Below are 16,602 nucleotides of genomic sequence, written 5' to 3' on the forward strand. Positions count from 1 at the left end.
GAAGCTGGAAACTTAATTTGTCAGATGCAAAGGTGTTGACAAAGTCATAAATAGTACTGGAGGCCGAAGAATTAAGTGCAAAATTATTCATTTAGGTGACTGGTATGTCAGCTTTTCTAAAATTTTATAGCTCAGGTGATTGGTATTTTATTGTTTGTCTTCTGTTTTTGCATGTGCACCAGATGTAAGGTCCAAATTTGTCTGAATAAAATCTTCCCTTCTGGTGGAATATTTTTTGTAACTTCTTGTTAGCAGTAACAATAGGTGCAGTGTACTTTGCAAGTTTGTATGCTGACACTTAATCTTCTTTACATATTTAACTTATAACCATTTATTTCAGATTTTTCTTTACAAAAAACACGTGTTTGAAATTGTGATTAGGATTGTATATCTTATGTGATTGCTAATGTTCTTCCAAGTGAATGGTATGCTTTTCAGTTGAACTGGATCATTTGCATCTAGAAAGAAAGTATGACATCAATTTGACTAAGATAGCAATATCTGCTAGTATTAGATAATATGATAGTTTTGGTTCAGTTTATGTCATCTTACCATTTTGTAGAATCCTTCAATGAATATAGAATAGAGAAGGAAAGTAACTCCCCAGTTGTGCCCATTTTGAGTCCCAAAAACTAGCATGCTTCTCAGTTTTTCCGTTTATTCCTTTTTATGCCATTTTTATTTTGGCAACAAAATAACCAGCAAGTGAAAAATATTGCCATGCCTGGATACCACCTTCATCATTTAGGAAAAGAACACCATATTTGTTTTATTAGCAAAAATTTGTAGCTACTTAATGAGGAGCAAACTGCCTATGTATCAGCATACGTGAACATTTTATGATTTGAGTTTTTATCAGTGCATTTGCCTCTGGTCTTGAGAACTATGCCTCAATGCCAAATAGGTGGTATTGATAGTTTGGGTGTTCTACCCAACTCTCTTCTTCTACACATTCTGTTGTTTTTCCCTACCAAAAGTGCTGCAGGCAGCCATGTCAATCCTGTCCAGCAGATGGAGATTTTCACTTCACTTTCCGATATATATCTCATGTTATATAATTAGTATAAAGGCACCAAACATGACTGTGATTGGATGGTTCTATACTCCTTTAGATTTTGGGATCGAGTTATTCAACCATGAAAAGGGGCTTCTTTTAGAAAATTTTGTCTGTACGTTGCAAAATTTAGATGAAATTCATAGATTCCAAATTGACCCGTTAATTGCTTCTGTGCTTCAAATTAATGTCAAAGAACTTGAGATTTTGGTGGGTGACTATAATAGTGAAAGCTACTGTAGTTTCCCAGTATTTAATATCTACTCCTAGGATGTTTCTGTGCCAAGCACTAGTTAGTTTGAAAACAAATAGGAATTTGGATTTGATTATTGCTGAATTGGTTTCTTTACCAAGTGTCAAGGTTATGCACTTGGAGGGCTTTGGATTTGTTGATTAAGGCACTGTTAATAGGCTTATTCAGGGGTGTCATTTGCTTGAAGAATTGTTTCTGTTGGGCTCTTCACCATACCCAAAATCTTTATTTCTTGACTCCTCCTCTGAAAACTTTTTCCTCTCTGCCTTTCTGGTGTCCTTAGTATAGTAGAGATGTTTGCTATTACTGCAAGGTCATCCAATCCTGAACATTCATCCTATTATGTGAGTGGAGAGCCTGAAGTTGGTATAGATGGTGCAAATCTTAAAAATTCGACTAGAATAGTGAATCGTGTAGATTTTATTTGAAAACTCAAGTCTTTCTATGCAAAAGTATTGCAAGTTGGATCTCCCAGTTATCTTGGGAGGAAAATTGATTTACTTCATCAGCATGCTCTTAAATTTGTTGGGCGCAGGCAGACTGTGAAATCTCTCTTTTTGTCTGAAAACATTCTCAAGGTATAGCATGGTTTCCTTATATCTTGTTCATGTACTTTTGGCTTTGATTCTAAGCTTTAGAGAATTTTCCTCTCATGAGTCTGACATTGTTAGAAGCTTTATACTTGACATTACTTCTTGTTCGCATGCAAGCTCTCTACTTTTTGCAGCGGTTGGCCATTTTCGCATTCAAGCTTTAGTGCTTGAAGCTTCTGATTATGATACTGCAGATATTCTCTGAATTTGTATGTGGAAAATTTTGCTGAGAGCTTACTTGAAAGTGCCCCAAACCCTGAAGTACTTTTCTTCATAAAAATGAGCCTTACTTTTGATTTTGCTTGCTCTATGGTTTAAAGATGATGTCTAGAGCTAGAAACATTTTCCAGTGGGTGCACAAAATTAACAAGAATATTTATTTAATCCTTCTAAAGATATAGATGTCACGCTCACTCCCTGGACTTGTGGGTCCAAGATGTGATCAGAGTCTCAATTTCATCTTCCTAATTCAAAATGAATATCCTTAGTTAGATTTGACTGTTGATACTTTACTTAAGTATTGGTGTACAGCACTTTACTTTTTAGATATGGAATGGGATATTATATTCACCCCTCCATGTTAGAGTTTGTCTCCTCCAAAATCTAATCCAATAACATAATCTGGATTGTCCACTTAATTGTGTTAAATTCTAGAGATGGCTCGTACGGATTTTAGAGGTAACTCGTACAGACTCTAGTGACATAGCACTTAACTCTACACGAGATTTAATTCTTCCACTTCTTGCGTAGTCCAACCCAATATCATTGACTTAATTTCACTCTGTGCAAAGACTACATGAGATTCACTTTAATATCATAATATCACGCCTAGGGCCTACAGGCTCAAAATGCAATCAAAGTCTCAACCATTAACTCCAACTTGGGATATCCATATTAGGCTAGCAAGGATGGAGTCTAAATAGTTGGATTTGACTGTTAAAACTCCGGTGACTTCTTGCCCTGTGCATCCAGGGTGTGACTTCTAAATCTCAATAAATGTACTTAAATGGTAGGAATCAATTGTTGTGGAGCGTAGTCCGGTCAATTTGATACTCAAGAGTTGCATTGGAATGTGAGTTTTGCTGCTAGATTGATTCTCTTCATTTATTTATTCTTTGTCAAATTACAATAACTGCCATTATAGTAAAATTTATTTCACAATCTAACAGGGCACAAATTGTATACAGGCATTTTCTTTTGGCCACTGGGTGCACCTGTACCCACTTGCCAAGACGTACGCCCCCATGATCATTGCTTGTAGGTAGTTGAAGGAAACTAATATACGGTGTTTGATCATTTATTGGAGTATCAATAAAAGGAATGACAATGCATATTGAGAAAAAAGGATTATATATAAAGAAAAAGATACAATGTTCTGTATTTTTGCTCAATCACGCAAATAATCAGCCATGAGAGCAGTGACGGAGCCAGGATTTTTTTTTTTGGGGGGGTCAAAATTTTTTCCTAATAAAATTATTTTAATATATTATGTTCAAAATAATTTTCTTCTATTTAAATATATGACATCTAATAATATCAAATATTAAATTTAATTATAAAGATATGTCTATTCATAAATATGTGATACAATCATAACAAAAATTAACAAAAAAGATAACATTTGATTAAATATCTTATAACATTACAAACCATCCAATTTGCACATCATGAGAAAATGCTCTCCAATATGTCACCTATGCAATAGATATATATATATATATATATATATATATATATATATATATATATATATATATATATAACCATGTAATACAAATGTAACTATTTTCAATTGAAAAAAGATAAAAATTATATTAACATACTTTGAAATTTCAACATCTTTTCTTAGAAGTAAATTGAGCTCTACGTTCTTTCATAGAATTAAATTCATCTATGATTGAATCACTGCTAAATTTTTCAGCAACTTCCTTTTCTATATACACAGTTAAACAATCATTCAAGAAATTATCTTCCATCTTGTTTCTGAGCTTTGTCTTGATTATTTTCATGATTGAAAATGCCCGCTCTGTAGTTGCAGTTGATACAGGAAGAGTAAGAACAAGTCTAATCAATCTGTCAATAAGAGGATACATCACTGATTTTCTTGTCTTCACCAAGCCTTGACATAACCCATAAATACCAGATAATTCTTGCAATTCAGGATGCTTTGGAATGTCAAGCTCAAAATGTTGAAGTTCTATTCTTAGACGTACTAGTTCTTGCTCCATAAAATCATTCATTCATTCGGATAGAACTTCTTTGCAAGTTTACAAATATCATCAATCTTGAACAGCATAAATCTATTTCTAGGATCTAAAACAGTGCTCAAAACAAGCAATCCCATGGTATGATCATTAAACCTGCTATGTAACTCTTGCAATTGATAATCAATTGTTGCAAGAAATATATCCACTCGATAATAATGCACCACACTAATCTCATCATGATGACTACGAGATTTACCACGTCTTGCAATATATTGAGCATTCATATCCGGGATATCAATTTGATGTTGCTCACAAAATAATTTAACTTTCACCAAGAAATCATCCCATCCCGAATCTCGAAAATTCTTCAGTACCTTTGTTGTGCTTGAGACAAGATGCATTGCATTCAAAATATCTTGAGATTTACGTTGCAATGCCATACAAAGATGATGAGTGATTTCCATAATGTCTTTCATAAGATGCAATGTGAAAACAAGCCCAAAGGATAACAACTGATTCAAAGCAAAATTAGCATCTCCACGTTGAGAGTATGAACCTCCATCTGCTGCAATGTTACTTAAAACCACACAAGTAGCATTGAACATTTTCAGTAAACTAGAAATAGAATCCAAATGAGATCCCCAACGATTATCTCCAGCTTGTTTTAAAATGCCAATTTGATTAAACCCCCATCCAGTTTCAAGTTCACCATTAGCAATCTTAGTAGCAATTTCAATTGCCTGAGCCTCCTTTAATTCATCATTACGTTTGCTAGATGCAGTAACAATGTTGATAATAAAAACTAAATTGGAGAAGAATTGGTGAACAGAAGCTACTTCTCTAGAAGCCGCAACTAAAGCAAGTTGAAGCCTATGGGCCAAACAATGAATGTAATAGGCATATGGACATTCATGGCAAATTAAAGCTTGCAAGCCATTCCATTCACCTCTCATATTACTAGCTCCATCATACCCTTGTCCACGGATGTTATGAATGGCCAAATTATGTTGAGAGAGAGTAGAAAAAATAGCTTCCTTCAAAGTTAAAGCCATAGTATCACGGACATGAATAACACCAAAAAATCGTTCACGAATGCATCCTTCCTTATCTACATATCTCAAAACAAGAGCCATTTGCTCTCTTTTGGACTCATCACGAGCTTCATCAACTATAATGCAAAATTTTGAATTTCCAATCTCTTGGCAAATTTCTTTTCTAACCTTATTGGAAAATATATAAAGAATCTCCTTTTGAATTTCAGGAGATGTATAGGAGGCATTGGATGGAGCATTTTCTTGAACAACACTTGCAACCTATCCATTAATAGAGCATAATTATAATTTTATAAAGATAATAACTAAATGGAAGCATATTATGAATTAAAAAGATTTCTTTCAAGCATGGATATTATATAAATTCAAGAAAGAATGCAAAGCTGGAAGAAAATCATTCTTACCTTATCATTATAAGAAGCCAACAACTTAATAAGTTGATGAAAGTTTCCACGATCAAGAGATTTTTCACTCTCATCTCATCCTCGAAAGGCACAACCTTGAAATGCAAGCCATTGAACTACATCAATTGAAACTTGAAGCCTTAATCGATTAATCTCAACTTGCTCAAAACTTTGTTTCTCAATGAAAGTTCCAATGTGTTGAGAAGCATTCATCAAATCATTGCAGGCTTTAACAGCAATTCTGTGAAATGAGTTAGGATTTTTCCCCACATGTCGTAAGAAAGCACAATTATCTCCATTATTGACCTTCTTCCAATTCTTAAAGCCACCAAGAACAAATGCATTTAATTCAACTCGTCCATTCGGCTTACTAAATAGATAGCATGAAAGACAAAAGGTAGCATCAATTGATGGAGAATATTCAAGCCAAGATGGAAACAATTCAAACCAAGAGCTACAAAAAAGACGAACATGTTTCTTTGAACCACTTGAAGGGTAATTTTCAAGCTTAACTTGATATGACCCCCAATTGAAATAAGCTCGACGAATTTCATCTTGTTGATTAAGAGGATAGCTCCATATAGGTGGACGTTTTCCGGGATCATGCTCCAAAGAAGCAATATCAATTTTTTCAAGTTCAACTCTTTGAATTTTTTTGGGAGGTTCAACAACCAAACTCTCACTAAGAATAGATGATGGAGTAGCATCACTCTCCTTGTGCTTTTGATCTTCAATAATTTTTCTTTTAAAAAATGCATCAATTGTTGTTGACTTAACCATGGAGAATAAATTTCAAACCTGAATTTAATTCACACTTCAAAAGTTATATACAACTCTAGCAAATTATCATAATAAATTATACGTATGCCAAATTAATATTATATATGCATTATATTAGTATTTCTTTGAACCACAAATAGAGTATGGAACCACAATTTTAAATGATACACACTTATTAAACAATAAAATACTTTATACATGTCAAATTATTTTTCTTGAGAAAAATATACTACCAATATAGTATAATATCACAATTTTGATACTAGAAATGTATTTTACAGGAGCATAAGATAATTGGAAAGAGGAAAAGATTAAATTTCATAATAAATTAATTATAAAAGGAAAAGGTTTAGTACAGGCACCAGAGAATGGAGCCATTTCACTTCAAGTTATTGGATTCTACTTTCTAGCACCAAGTGACCAAGCCACGGATTCACAAAAGCCACCAAACGGTCCAAACCAATCAGGGTGTGAATCACCTGACACCCTTGAATCTTGATGAATCTTCTTTGAATCTTTATTGTATACTTCTCCAGACTCCAGTTCTCCTGTCTTCTTGCTCTTTTCACTTTACTTTTGAGTTTTGTCTACCAACAATCAAGTGCCACCGTGAAAGAAAGAAAGAAATGAAAAGTCACCCACAATTTCCTTTTTGATTCGCATATCAGAAAAGTGGGCAAGTATCTTCCTTTGTAAGCTTTTCTTAGAATACTAAAGATAAAATAATTTTTTTTAAATCTTTTATCCATTGGGCTAAGTTGTATAGTTGTACATGGGCCAATAAAATAATTATTTTTGTTTTAGCCCATTAACAATTATGAATTGGGTCTTTTTATTCTAACACATCACATTCAGTCAATTTAATATGGAACATCAAATTATATGTTTAATTTTTGAAAGTTAAATAATTAGTACAATAAAAAATAAATAACTTTTTTTGAAGAAAAAAATTAATTCAAAGATGACTAATTCATATATATATATATATATATATATATATATATATCAACTCTCATAATATAAACTAAAATTGTAAAAATTTAGGGGGGGCCAATTTTATTTTACACACATATTTACATATTATGAATTAAAATTTTCAAAACTTAGGGGGGGCCATGGCCCCCCTCTGCCCCCCTTGGCTCCGTCATTGCATGAGAGGTCTCTATGAATTTTTCCTTACCAACTTTTCAAAAAATTTCCATCTGATGGAGTTTAAGCATAACGCAGGCAGGCTCCAGTAATTCAGTAACTACTCTGCTAGTCTCCTCGCACTTCAAACAGTGAAAAAAAAATTATGTACTGAATACTGAGACAGATATCTGAACCTAGCATTGCTAGCAAGCAAGCAAGCAGCTAAGGACGATTGTTGGCAAAAAATAGGCTGAAATGCCCAGTGAGAGATCAAATCTGACCACAAAATCTCACCACATTGACCATTCACATGAGTAGGAGAAACGAGGCTCAAATCTCGCTATATGTAAGTTTCTACTTGTAGTTAATCTTATCCTAAAAAACAAAAAACAAATTGAAATCCGGTGAGTTTTTATGCCTGTTTTTGTAGGCTACTTGTAATCTTATAAAACCCAAGGTTGAGGATTATCAAAGACTTCAGGAGGGTGTTAATCAGAGGGAGGAATATAGGAAAACATCATAGGAATAATTGCAAAGGAGAATAATATTTGTAGTATATAAATGCAAAGGAGGACAATAGGAAAAGTATATAAATGCAAGGGAAGATAATAATTATTAGTACATGTATATACATGATAGATTAGGTGAGTTTTATATGTATACATTTCAATGGGCACTCGTTAATTAATGATCTGTCTAATGAGTGTCCAATGGTCACTCGTTAATATGGACTTCATGTGTTCATATTTTGAAAAAATAATATTAATTAGAAAAAGCATATAAATGCAGTATAGGATAATAATTTGTCAATGTATAAATTCATATGGTAAGTTAGGTGTGATTTAAATGTACTAACAAGTGCACGTTAGACCCCCATTAGAAAAAAACCTTTTATTTTATATCAATGGACAAATGTATCACTATCCACAAAATCTCACCCCGTTAATCGCACGCTTCATCCAGTTTCTCGACTCCAGAGTTTAGGGTTTAGGGTTTAATCATCAGCTTTTAATCATCATTGCAATTTAATCATTAGCTTTTTATTTTTGTATATTGTACATTGCCTGATCTGAATAATGGATTATTGAACAAAAGAAAATAAAAAGTTTTAGTAGATTTTTTTCAAACTCCGATGGGCAATGGTCCAAGCGAGACTCCCAGAAGAACTGCAGAATGCATGCAGAGGGAGAAGATAGTTAAAAAGATCTCTTGAGACTACAGAAGGCATGGACAAGTAATGGATAAACATGGGATGTCTGTGGCATCATGGAAAAGTCCAAATAATCAAGTACCAAAATATCAACATATCACCAAATTATTATTCATTGTAATTTCACAATTGAAACTTATAAAAAGAATCAAACAAAAGTTATTTGAATACAATTCAACATGATGAAATAAATACAACTAAAGTAGTCAAGTTTTCACTTTTTGCATAAATACAGTCACTAATTTATTATTGTGCTTGTGCTCTTTTTTTTAAAGAAAAAAATGTTATTGTATTAAGTGTAATTAGGGACTTAGTATATATGTATTAGTAAATTTAGTATAACCAATTAATAATTTGTATTAGTACACATATATAATTATTAGTATAATTGATAATATCAATTATATTACATATATTAATATACATTATATAACATATATAACTAATAATATCATTATCATAAGTTTGTAACTAATTAAATTATATATTATATATAAATATATACATATCTATTTTATATATTTATTTTTTTAATGCGAGTGGTGGGGCAAGAGATGAGTAGGGATGGCAACGGGGCGGGGTTGGGGCGGGGGACCCCTCCCCCGTCCCCCGCCCCGTTGCCTATTAGTTCCCCCCGTCCCCCGCCCCGTCCCCCGCCTCCCGCTCCCCCCGCCCCGCCCCGCCCCCGCCCCCGCCCCGCCTTGCCCCGCTTCCCCCGCGGGGGCACCCGCGGGGGTTAATAAAATTTTATTATATAATTTTATTATAATTAAATTTTAATAAATAATCAAGTACTAAAATATCAACACATCACCAAATTATTATTCATTGTAATTTTACAATTGAAACTCATAAAAACAATCAAACAGAAGTTATTTGAATACAATCCAATATGATAAATAAATATAACTAAAATAGTCAAATTTTCACTTTTAGTACAAATGCAATCACTAATTCATCATTGTGTTTATGCTTTTTTTTTTAGAAAAAAGTGTTATTCTATTAAGTGTAATTAGAAATTTAGTATAAATGTATTAGTAAATTTAGTATAACTAATTAATAAATTCTATTAGTAGACATGTATAATTATTCATATAATTGATAATATCAATTATATTATATAAACTAATATACATTATATAATACATCTAACTAATAATATCATTATCATAAGTTTATAACTAATTAACTTACATATAATATATAGTCATTTATATATATATATATATATATATATTTTTTTTTTTTTTTTGCGGGTGGCGGGGCGGGGGATGGGGCGGGGGAGTATACCCCCGCCCCCCGCCCCGTTTCTAAGCGGGGGGAAAAAATTCTCCCCCGCCCCCGCCCCACCCCCCGCCCCAACTCCCGCCCCGTGAGCCCCTCGCGGGGCGGGCAACCGCCCCCATTGCCATCCCTAGAGATGAGACGGGGGTACACTCCCCTGCCCCCGCCCCGTTTCTAAGCGGGGGAAAATCGCCCCGTGCCATTAGTCCCCCGCGGGGCGGGTGACCGCCATCCTTTGCTAAATTGTTAACAGCAAATGTACCGCTCAGTAACTAGCGATCGAAGCCAGGAATATTGAAGAGATATATATGCATAGGGGTTCAGTTCTAGATACTTTCTCTGATATACCGAGGAAGAATATCTAAAGATAAATAGAAACTTTACCTGAAACACACACTCACTTTCATTAAAGAGGGAAAAGATGTGAAGCCAATTTTAAATCTTACAGTTGGAGGCGGCCATCTTCCTAGTTCATTGGATTGAATGAATGATAAACGGAAAGAAATTTTTATGTATTGGAGCGATATGTAGTTTACAATGAAGAAAAATTTGCCAAGGGCTTTAAACAGGAATGGTGCTTCAAAATAAATTTATGATATCATACCAACGGAAAAGCTTTTTGCCTGTTGCGTTTTGTGAAGTATATTTAAGGAATAGAACCATGGAACGGGAACTAGTTGTCAATCTGGTGTTTGGTGTTGGTCTTAGTACAATAGTTGAAGTGCCAATTTTCACAAATTTTGCTCATATGGTCAAGTATCCGCGATGATTTAGTATTTCAGCCATAATTAACATTTTGTTATCTATGACGAAGTTTTATTTCAGAATGCTCATTCTCAAGCATCACTACATCCAATTTTGGTGTGCTTCAGTAAACATAATCTGGTGTAATCAGCTGGTGTTTTGAGCTCGAATGTGGTCATTCTTTTCTCTTTTTGTATGCTTTTGAAGAGGTTTGAGCTCATATCAATAAAAAGGTGAGACTATTACTTTAATTAACTAATCTACCATTCTTACATTCATCCACCATTTTGAAGGTTTAGTAGAGTAATTCTGACAAAGATAAGGTGCCTTTAGCGTTAGGCAATCGAACAAGAATGTCAAAAACAAAAGCTTCTTTTGCCATATTCAAGAAATTTGAGGAATCCTAGTTAGAGGTTTTCCATACACATTCATACCTTTTGACGATTAAGATTTACCAATTTGATGAGTACTAGTTTTTACTTCAATTTCTTTTTAGTTACTAATGGTGATTTGGCAGCAATCAACCTTCTCTTAAAGCCTGCATTTCCATCCTCAATAATACCAGCACTTACACATCTAGCACATTTCTTTTGGTTCCATTGAAGCGTTTCCCAGAAACACATAAGAACTCGTGAAAGAAAAAGAAAACAAATGCGTCCCACATCGAAGAAATTCCATCTTTTCGTCACTTAATAACCAGATGCCTAGGAGCAGCCTACCGCCGAGCTTGGTCGCTCGAGCTTGTGACCCGAGTGGGGGTATTAAAGTGTTGGAACGTTGGATTGGCCCAGATGGTAGGCCTTGTGGAGCTACTCACCGGCCTGCCCATTCCAAGCGGAGAGCTGAGCCATGTGGTTTGAGCGGAGGCCTGGACCACTTAGCTCCTAAAGTGGAGGACACTGCGTGAGGCTGGCTTGACAGAGCAACGAGAACTTCCCGCTCCTCGCAGTGGAAGGATAACAGGCTAGAGCTGCACAAGTCCACTATTGCCAAATGGGCCATCCTAATTGGACCAACACTTTTTGAAAATTTTTTTTGAAATTTTCTAAAGGAAAAGTTGTGCAGTACAAACTTTTTTTGCAATAAAGAAAAAGAAATGGTGAATCTGCAAAGATAATAAAGCGTTGAGTTTTCCCAATACTTGCAATCAAAAGAAAATCTCCAAAAAAATAAATAAAGGAACGGTAAAAACCAAGTTTTTCCAATTTTCAAATACTGTTTCACCAAAATTCTCTTCACATTTGGTTTTTGAGTGATTAAAAGTCTTATACCTACACATTTTCAAGTTTAATCATTCTTTATCAGCCCTATTAAATGAAATGCCAAATATATGCTTGAAGTTTTATATCATTGTTTACTAAAAATAACTCTTATTGCATCTCAGAGAAGACATCAGCCCTCTGAAAAATCAATTTAATGGCTGCAAAAAGATGCACAACATGACATACCAAACTACATTGTAAATGTAGTGGTAGAGAGACATTTCAAAAAAAAGATTTGATTTAACAAAAGTTTTTTACTTTTCAAATAAAATCAACCTCAATACATAAAACGAAAAAAAAGAACCAAAAATAAAACTTTGCATAAGATAATTTGGGAAAGAGATGGATTAAAAGAAGGGACAATTTAAGTGGCATGAGAAGGATATATAATTAAAAGATGAGCTGTCCACTTTTATTTAAGAAAAAAAAAAAAGATGGCTTTCAATGGGCCAAAAATTTGTTGCAGGAGTGTCACAGCCCGAATGGTTCTCTCTCTTATGGCTTACAACAGCACCTCTCTGAGCTCTGCGGGACAGCCGGGAACCTTGTAACTTCACAAACATAAAAATTATCGTCCCAAGATCAGAATTATCTCCAAATCCGCTGTTCTTGCAAGGTAATCTCTCTTCCCTTTACCTTTATTCGTTCAAGTGTCAGTCACTTTGTTTAGGATAATTCCTTTACTTCTTTCTGAGGCTCGAGTTTATGTTGCTTTTCGTAAGGTAGGGTGTGGAGGAGCCAATTCGCCAATGCCACATGTCAATTTCGGACGTGTCAGTTCGTGCAAGTCAGCTCGGGCCTTTGCAAAGGCCAGCTCGGGTAAGACACCACCTCCTAGTTGGGTGGGCCAAAGCTCCCGAGCCTTTTGGGACCAACAGACAGAATCCAAAGAGGAGTCCATCTCTAGTAGGGCTCATAATCCTATAAGGAAACTACTACCAAGAGCCCTATAAATATAGCACAATAAAACAAAACAAGGTACGCCATCTACAGTAATCAATACTGTTGCTCTACTCATAGCTATAACTGACTTGATCGTCGGGGCCACAATAGGGAGCTAGCTCCGCTGTTCACTCTCTTGCAGGTCAGCTCGGACCACCTCGTTGGTACCAATTCACTCCTTTTCAGTTTGCTCGGCCCGCTACTACTCTGTTGAGATCGCACTCTTAGCTATCACATCAATTGGCACCATCTGTGTGAACACTCATCCATGCTTTGCAAAATATGCCAAGGACTAGATCTCAGAGAAACGCTGATGAATCCAAGAGGAACGACCGAAGTGACCCCCAAAATCCCCACCATGGACCAACTTCTGGTGAAAAAAGGACGGAGCCCTCGTGGATCCCGCCTGAATAGCTGGTACAAGCGGTGGCGAAGAACCTGCCCACCTTCGAGGCGATTGTGAACTGCTTGAAGGGTCGGACTGGAGATTTGCACGATCTGGAGCTAAGGGGCAAGATGATGGGAAGATTGGAGCCGTCAGAATCTGGAACTAGAAGGCCCTACCCCAGACAAAGGTGAGTGCGGAAGGAGCTCTCTCACGAACAGATAGAAGTTCTGGAGTCCTCTCGCGGAAACTCCCGAGCAGACCACCATGAACCCTTTCGGGGAATCCCTCGAAGAGAGTACTCTTCGAGAAAATGGGAGTATCCGGTTCAGGATGAACTGGACCTATTGTTAGATCCAGAGGGGAACAAGTATTCTACCTTCCCTATTGTGCCAGACATCGAGAACTACCCTCTGCCCGCTAAGTTCAAAATTCCGACCATGAAATCCTAGGACGCGACTACGGACTCGGAGGATCATCTGTTCGCATTTTTGACCCACATGCGCCTACAAACGGCTGCCGATGTAGTCAGGTGTAAAACCTTCCCCATGTTCTTAGAAGGAAAGACGCGTCAATGGTTCTAGAGATTACCTCCCAGGTCAGTTCGGTCATTTAGTCAATTCGCTCGACTATTCGCTGCTCAATTCGTTTCGTCTCGGACCTTCTCTAAGAACACTGCTCACTTGATGACAATTCACCAAAAGCCTGAGGGGTCACTGCGCGAGTATATGGTGCGGTTCAATAATGAGTCTCTCCAAGTCCGAGATCGGGACGACAAAGTTGTAATGGCCGCCTTCATCAACAGATTGCGCATGCAGAAATTATATACCGAGTTTGTGAAAAAACCTCCCAAGTCAGTTCGCGAAATGCTGGACCAAGCTCATGAGCGAGCTAATGCCAAGGAGGTTAATTGTTTGAAAAGCGAACAGGAGAGATAGAGGGACGAAAGGAGGAGGAAGAACATAGACCCGAGGGATGCGCGAGGAGGTCAGGTGTGAAAGAATACCTTCGATCGTTTGTCAAGAAACCGACCCTTCAAAGGAGAGAGTGGATGGACCCCTCTTACAGCACCAAGAGCTCAGGTTCTAGCGGTGATGGAACAGGAAGTTCTCTCTTGATCTCCCAGAAAACTAGCCAATAATAAGAGCAGGAGGGATCAAAGTTTGTACTGTGCTTACCATCGAGACGTAGGACATGATACAGAGGACTGTCGAGACCTCAAGAAAGACATTGAAGAGCTGATCAAATGAGGACACCTAAGACAATTCATACGGAATAGACGAACTGAACAGAGGCGAAGGGAGTACAAACGAGAATGTATAAACTACTCACGGACCGACCCTGGAGTCTACATTTTTTGGCAGTTTTTTATTAATAGTTACTAGACATGTGACTAGCACATGACTCTTTCAAGTTGCAATTTAGGAAAAAATTTTCTAGAGTACTAAATATGCTCAAAAGTTAAAAGTTTGGGTACAAGATTTGTTCTTGTCCAAAGTTTGGGGATTAAAACTGCGCATCTGTTAAAGTTTGGAACCAAAACTGCATTTTCTCAAAATAACACCTGTTTAGTAGTAGCTACTTGACAAGTATAGTGGAAGTGAGTACCCTAACAATTTATTACTTAATTTGGGCTCTCCGATTGCACTGTTAAATTGGCACTGTTGGATTGGATGATGGATACTGCAGCAAGTCACAAGGCTCAATTCAAGATGTATTGTTTGTAATAGATATCAATAGCCAGAATTTTTGTGAGAAAAGGACTCATTTCTTTCTTTAACAAACAAAAGAAACAGATTAGTAAAAAAATTTCAACCGATGAGTTTACAAGGGCTCATCAATGATATACAATTTCTTAGGTTCTTCTCCATGGAGTTAAGAACTTTAGTTGATCCGAAAATTTCTATAACTACATCAAATCAAAGCGCCAAAAAATCATTAATCCTCAAAAAGTTTTAGAGTTAAGAACTTTAGCTGATGCTAATCAATCAAATTTCAACAACAAAAAAAATTCAAGATTAAAATAACGATTGCCACCAAATCATTGTCGCAACCCAAAAGATAGCAGTAAATCTGTTTCAGTTTTATCATGAAGATTAGTCAAACTCTGCAACAGATTAGAAAAAAAAAATTAGTGAAACACACAAGTTACCAAAATCAATCCAAAGATTACTTGAAAAGGAATGAGTTCAGTTGATTAAAGTGGCTTACTATTTGTTTTTCTACACACATTCATTAATGAGGACGAAGAAAGATGCAAAAAATTAAGTAGATTGAGGATGAATGGTGTGTCTTTTTTGTTCTTTGTACCCTTCTCTTGAAAAAAAATGCCAATTTTGGTTGAACTATTTCAAGCTTGGATTAAATATTTATCAAGACTGAACTAAAACAAACATTTTTCAAGACAAATTTGAATTGTTTGAATTTTTTACATATAAATTTTAAAAACAACGTTAATTGAGCCAAAGTTCAAACATAATAGAGTTAATTCTATTTTGCGCCTTTCAACTATAACCAAATTCTCTCTTTAGTACTTAAATTTTAAAATGAGATATTTTAGTTTTCGAACTATAAAATTGGTCTAATTTAGGCATACAATTTGTCCTGCAATATAAGATGAGATACTTTAGTCCCGTTTTAGCTTCAAACAGGATAAATTTTATATTTCAATTTTAGGGTTTAAAGAGTTTCATTTCAGTATAGTTGAAAAATGCACAACACAATTAACCAAAAACAAGTCACGCTATTCATGCTTTGTTTAATTAATTTCCAAACCAAGTTCAAACGAAATTCGACAAGGTCAAGTTAAATCCGACTTCGAGTATCAAGTAGATTGGCTCGACTTTCAACTATAAAAAACTATGATAAATGGTGCAATATTTGGAGGGGAAATGTGACTACACCCAAAGTAGACGATTTCGGGAAGAGAAGTGAGGGTTCTCAACTAATTTGGGGAGACCGAAGAAGATCTATCAAAAGATTCATCGTCAACTTGAGAAGCCTGATGAAATGGGACTGATAAATCCGGCGGTCTGTTTTCTCAATTAGCTAATCCCAAATGCATTACCCACCAGTCTACAGGTTCTCACTTTTTTTAGTTAAATTTTTTCCCGTGGTGTTGTTGTTAAATAATATGTAGGTTTGCTTCTCCTGGAAATCAAACTGACGAAGTCAACTCATCATATTACACAAGACTAATATACTAATACATTTCTCGGTAATTAAGTTACTTGATCAAAAACACGCTTTTGTTGTCTCAATTATAATTCCTTAGGAGGACAAGACAGCCGTTCAAACGTCT

At 35.7% G+C, this 16,602-nt stretch overlaps 1 protein-coding gene and 1 long non-coding RNA gene across 2 annotated transcripts; both read right to left on the bottom strand.

Moving 5' to 3' along the window:
* Positions 1 to 4,136: 4,136 nt before the first annotated feature.
* On the bottom strand, positions 4,137 to 5,240 carry LOC113738251 (uncharacterized). Its single transcript, XM_072083411.1, has one exon. The coding sequence runs from the start codon at positions 5,238 to 5,240 to the stop codon at positions 4,137 to 4,139; it is 1,104 nt and encodes a 367-aa protein (XP_071939512.1).
* An 8-nt stretch (positions 5,241 to 5,248) lies between these two features.
* Positions 5,249 to 5,785, bottom strand: LOC140006129 (uncharacterized). The gene is made up of 2 exons (XR_011813762.1): positions 5,564 to 5,785; positions 5,249 to 5,420 (listed from the first exon to the last, which is right to left on the bottom strand). It is a non-coding gene; the product is annotated as an uncharacterized lncRNA (long non-coding RNA).
* Positions 5,786 to 16,602: the final 10,817 nt, after the last annotated feature.

Source organism: Coffea arabica, chromosome 1c (assembly GCF_036785885.1).
Source record: "Coffea arabica cultivar ET-39 chromosome 1c, Coffea Arabica ET-39 HiFi, whole genome shotgun sequence".
Lineage (NCBI taxonomy): Eukaryota > Viridiplantae > Streptophyta > Magnoliopsida > Gentianales > Rubiaceae > Coffea > Coffea arabica.

Bases quoted from the DNA above. Each gene is read 5' to 3' on its own strand.
- LOC113738251 (XM_072083411.1), bottom strand. From the start codon at position 5,240: ATGGCTCTTGTTTTGAGATATGTAGATAAGGAAGGATGCATTCGTGAA.